Raw genomic sequence first — 5,585 nt, forward strand, 5'->3', positions numbered from 1 at the left:
GAAGAAATTAAATTAAACTATTTCATTTTTAGGAGGATTAAAAATAGTATTTCTTTTGTCATTACTATATAAATTTCATGTATCATCATTGAATTAATAAGATATCTTTATAATTGTATAAAAAAAATTGTGGAATACTTGTAAATATATAAAAGGTGTAATTACTTATTATATCCTCCAATTTTATAAAAAAAGTCAATTTAACAATCCGTTTAATTTTTCACTTCTTTTAGTCCTTACTCTTGCGCTGTTTGTAAAATCACAAAAAAAAATGTTTGTTAACTTTGCAAAGCATACAAATGGATCACCACTGACATGCCATATCAATAATTAATTTAAATTTAAATTTTTTTAAAAAATAAAAAGCTACAAAAATATTTTTAATTTTTTTAAAATTAATTAATTGCTTACATGACATACGAATAAATTGCTAAACGTTAATTTTTTTATTCATTTTAGACTGATCTAACAAATAATACAATTTTAAAAGTTAAAAAGATTAAAAATTTATATGAAAAATTAAAATATTTTTTTGTAAAGTCGGAAGACCATTATTTCTTTATAAAATTGTGAAAAGAATTAAAAAGAGAGCCTGAGTACTTTAAAGGGAGTTTTTGGCAGGAAAAACATTATTCATTTATATAAATATATTTATAAAAATCTCTTAATTTCAATTAAGTGTCCAAAAATAATAAATTATAATCCATAATTTGGTATTAGGTTTGGGAGTTCAATTACATGTTGAGTTAGGTTTCAAAGTTCAATTACATGTCCCATTATAAAATATTTAATTATATATTGTTAATATTTTATTTTATTATTATAATAATAAAATTAATAAATGACTTGAAAAATGAAAATTGATTTTTTTTCATAAGCTTAATTTAGGATTTTTTACTTTTTTTTATATTTTAGGTGAAAGAAAATAAAAATTGAAAAAAAATTAAAATATTATTTTTTTTCTAGATAATGAATTAGAAAAGATTAAGTTTGAAAAAGAAGGATTAAGTAGTTTTTTTTTTGGAAAAATATAAATAAAAGAAATTAAAATTCAATTAGGTATATTCCACAATAAAATCCTCTTCCATTAACAAAATAAAAAACCATCAACTTTCTTCAAAAACCAACAAAAAGAAACCCCCAAACTCAATTCTGCTTTGACTTCAAAGAGTTGGTTTTCTTTTTGGGGGTTAGAAAATTTTGCAAGATTCAAGCTTTGGGTCATTCTGTTTTCAATCAGATCTGGTTATGTTGAAGTTCCAATATTGATTTGACACCTGAAAAATTTTGCAATAAAAATCATCCCTTTGTTCTTTTTTTTGTTTTTCAGTTTTTAGTAATGGATTTGGATGATTTCAGATCGGTACTTGAAACAGCTGGTGTTGATGTTTGGACTTTCATTGATACAGCAATCCTTGTAGCTTCTTTGGATTATGGTCAAGAGTTGAAGCAAAGGAGGGATGGGATTGTTGAAAGGCTTTATGCTACTTCCATGGTTACCAAGTGTAAAAGCTGTGATTTTGGTGAGGGTTCGAATGGATATCAACTTAATAATGAATCCAATCCCCATGAAGGAGGAGAAGAAGGTGTTAAAGGGTCACCTTTTTCACCTCAATCTGATAATGAAAACGATGATTTTGACCCTTATGGCGGCTTATTTGATGATGAGCAAAAAAGGGTTCTTGAGATTAAAGAGCGTCTTGAACTACCTGATCAGGTCTTTCAATCTATATATATTCATATTGTATTGTTGGTTTCTTTTTGTGTCTATTTTTGGATTTTAATATGAGTTTGTATATTTTTTTGCAGTCAGAAGATACTTTAGTTGATTTGCTTCAAAGTTTGGCAGATATGGATATAACATTTCAAGCTCTCAAGGTAATAATTATGTGGTCCAATTTATTATTTTTGGGTTTTAATTTTTAAACTTTTATCATTTTTTTCATGATATATGATTCTATATTTTAGGAGACCGATATTGGAAGACATGTGAACAAATTGAGGAAGCATTCATCAAATGATGTTAGAAGATTAGTGAAACATCTTGTCAGGTTTTGATTAAGCTTTTTTTTGAAATTCTATGTGTTCATAAATGTTTGTTGAAAGAAAGTTTTTTATATTAATTTTGGTTTGTTTGTTTCTCTAGAAAATGGAAAGATATTGTAGATGAATGGGTAAGGGTGAATCAACCTGGAGAACATGAGCCTGCTGCACTTATGGGTAAAAACTATTTCTATGAACTGTAACATGAAGCTTGTTTGTTTCCTGAGAAAATATTTCCAAATTTGATGTCATTGAATTTAAAACAGATGGAGATTCTCCGCAGCAAAAGCCGCCTCAAAACGGTCGTCAGCAGGTGAAAAGGATTATGCATTTTTTTTTTCATGTGGAAGTTTCTCGAAGATTTGTTTTTCTTTTATAATTCTTAGATTATGCTTTGTTACAGGTTCCTGATTTTGCATACTCTCCGAATCCACACAGTGAGTACTGAATCTGATTCCAAGTTGGATTCGATATTTGTTTCTTTCTTTATGTGCATTAAATTAATCAGCTTCTTCTGGATGACAAATGATAGATGGCGGTTCTGGTTCCGAAAAGAATAATTCGGAACCTGAAAGGAAACCAAAGCCGATCCCTCCTCGAAAAGATCCTCCGTCAAGAGCTACTCACTTGACTCCTCCACAAAATGTACAGGTATAAAGTACATACCAAATTAGAGCCTATGATTCCATCATTGTTTGTTCGATCAATATCGAGGTCTAGTCCCAAATATAAAAGCACATGCTTTGAAAAAGATTGATTACTGCAAAATCGGCGTTTTGACAAATTCCTTTACTGTCAAGCCTTATGATTCTCACGGAACTAGAATTCGTAGTTGTTTTGCTTCCTAGATTTAATAATTCAGTTGGGTAGAGTTGATTTCGGTATAAGCTTTTGTCACATCTATTTGTTGCATTGCCTTTATTGGGATTTCGCAGAGACAAAGAGAACAAAAGGAAACCAATTTTGACGCCGAACGGCTAGCTTCGGCAAGAAAAAGGCTTCAAGAAAGCTACAAAGAAGCTGAAAATGGTTGCTTTTTCTTCTCTTCCACTTTTTATTTAATCTTAAATCCCTCACTTTGGGTTTATACTAAATACAATTATCTGCGGGTTTTCTGTGCTTTTTGAAGCCAAAAAGCAAAGAACGGTACAGGTTATGGACATTCATGAGCTACCAAAACCCAAGAATGCCTTCTTTGGGAGGAACAAGGGAGGCGGTTCTCAAGGGAGACACTGGTGATTTCAGTGAATGAGTTCGGCTTAAAAGCAGCCAATCTTAGGTTTTTTGTTCCTAATTTTCATTACGATAATTGTAAACGATAGGAGTACTTTTCCATATCTTTTAGAGGCTATTTTTCCACGTTCTTTCATGGAGATGTACTGAATTGTTATCAATCATTTGAAATTCTTGAGAGCCATGGACATCCATTACCATTCAATTTGAGGATGTTCAATGATTCTTCGTTCACAACATTTTTACCTTCCCCCCTCCTCCGAAATGTTCGATGTTGTTAATTTGTATATAAATTTAGTTTATTGAGTAAGTTTCCTGAATGATAGTGATTAGTACGAAGAACTCGATGACAACTGCCATTGCTGTTCATTTCCGAACAGCAACCAGTGCTTGCATTTGCTTGTGCTGCCCTGATTTTCCGAATGTGTCATTCTCAATGGTTTTGCAGCAGCCCCAATTGTAACAAGAAAGCAAGGGTTGCAGATTAACAGGGTGTCTGGACCGCGCACGGGTAGGATATCAGTTTGCAAGACTCTCATATGTAGAAGTGACTATAAATGTATTGAAGATTTGCTGCAGTTTCTCGAAGCTGCCTCCGACAACACCCGAACTGAAGATGATTATTCTCATATTGAATCAACATGTTTCAACTAGGAGTCCAGGTAACCAAATAAATCCTGTACTTGTTTTGGCCTCGGTTATTTCTCGAGTCTTTTTCGAAGTTTCAACAGCTCTATCTAAATGGCTGCAAATAGAAGGAAAAATGAACATAATGCAAATGCATAGAAAGTCCTTTGAAGAAAGAGATATTAAGGCGAATGTGATCATACCATATTTCCGCATGAAGAGGCAGAAACTGTCTTTAGTTAAAGCTATCCCTATGTCGGGTGTGAATGTTGGATGCAGATACATGTCATATATTATACATATTAGCATTTTTTTTGTATATTTCGAGGATCATATGCTTATACACATTCAAAAATCGTTTGATGAGTAGACGTTACTTGGATGTCAAGCTAACTACAATACAAAATTGCTTATTGATGGAGCAAATATAAGTTGGTAGTCTTTAAAAATGGAAAATCAATTGTTTATGTGTATATATATAGTGTATATATATATATATATATAAGTTAATGATTTCAAATAATTTCATAATGAAATAAAGATTGATGTTGAGATTAAAAGACTAAATTTATGAGTTCAAATTTTAACTTTTAGTGGAATCCACAAAGTAAAAAATTAGTTTAAAAAAAGTTATGTAAAGACCTAACTCTCACCACAAAGCTTATATGAATTTTAGCCAATAAAAAATCCAAATGCAATTGGTTGAGCTATTTGATTATTTCAATAAAGAAATCAATAAAATATAGTAAATATTTAAATGCTTTTTCCTCCTTTTTTTTTTCGATAAAAACAGTTAAATGTTTAATTAATTTGTTGATTTATGAATCTTTTGACATTTTAATTTTATAGATTCTAATTTCATACATAGGCATAACTTTTAATTAATCAATTTGTTTCTTGAGCTGTACGAGGAGAAACTTTTTATACGTTTTTAGAGAGTATTATTTAACTACATCTATCTCAATGAGCCGTTCATCGAATCGTTGCAATTGATGTTCGATCCCAAAGAGAGGGAAGTGATATTATCCCTCCAGGACTAGAGCTTCTTGTTTTAGATTTATCAAACTCAATTAACCATTGACAATTAATTTGTAATGTGGGTGGATTTGGTCAGATCCACTATGCGTCCACCAAAGTCTTTTGTTCTTCTTGGTATCTATTGTTTTTGCATCAATCCTTTTGGTTCTTAATAAGAAACGGTTTGAAAAGATTCAAGTGTCAAAAATAAATTTCTAGATTCGTGGATTTATCAACATGGCAATTAGGTTAGTTTAATGAAAAAACGTATGGAATTTCTTTTGCTTGTTTCTATTCTATCTATAGGAATTGCTTTTACCGCATTTAAAACAAAATATGTATGTTGTGAAATGATTATTTGTAACATATGTATTTTTTAGCTGAATATTGTGGATTTTAGTATAGATTCAATGAATATTTAAAATGATTTTTATGATTTTTTTTCAAATTTTTATTGATTGAATATAGTTTAAGATTTGAATTTTAAGTTTGTTAAATGTCAAAACATAAAAAGTTTATGTTATGCTAAAAAATATGAATTATGTTGTGAACGAATTAATATTGAATAAAAAACAAGAATTTAAAAAATTTAAAATAAAATAAAATATTATTTTAAATTAATAAAATGAAATAAATAAATAAAACTAAAAGTTGAACATTTAAAA

The 5,585-nt window shown here is 29.7% G+C and overlaps 1 protein-coding gene across 1 annotated transcript; it reads left to right on the forward strand.

The window, feature by feature from the left end:
• Positions 1–1,066: 1,066 nt before the first annotated feature.
• Positions 1,067–3,586, forward strand: LOC107928114 (probable mediator of RNA polymerase II transcription subunit 26c). Its single transcript, XM_016859289.2, has 9 exons — positions 1,067–1,717; positions 1,810–1,878; positions 1,969–2,051; positions 2,147–2,220; positions 2,310–2,356; positions 2,447–2,480; positions 2,576–2,694; positions 2,979–3,072; positions 3,173–3,586. The coding sequence occupies exons 1-9, from the start codon at positions 1,340–1,342 to the stop codon at positions 3,280–3,282; spliced, it is 1,008 nt and encodes a 335-aa protein (XP_016714778.2). The 5' UTR covers positions 1,067–1,339; the 3' UTR covers positions 3,283–3,586.
• The last annotated feature ends 1,999 nt before the right edge of the window (positions 3,587–5,585 follow it).

The sequence above is a fragment of the Gossypium hirsutum genome, chromosome A06, assembly GCF_007990345.1.
Source record: "Gossypium hirsutum isolate 1008001.06 chromosome A06, Gossypium_hirsutum_v2.1, whole genome shotgun sequence".
Taxonomy (NCBI): domain Eukaryota; kingdom Viridiplantae; phylum Streptophyta; class Magnoliopsida; order Malvales; family Malvaceae; genus Gossypium; species Gossypium hirsutum.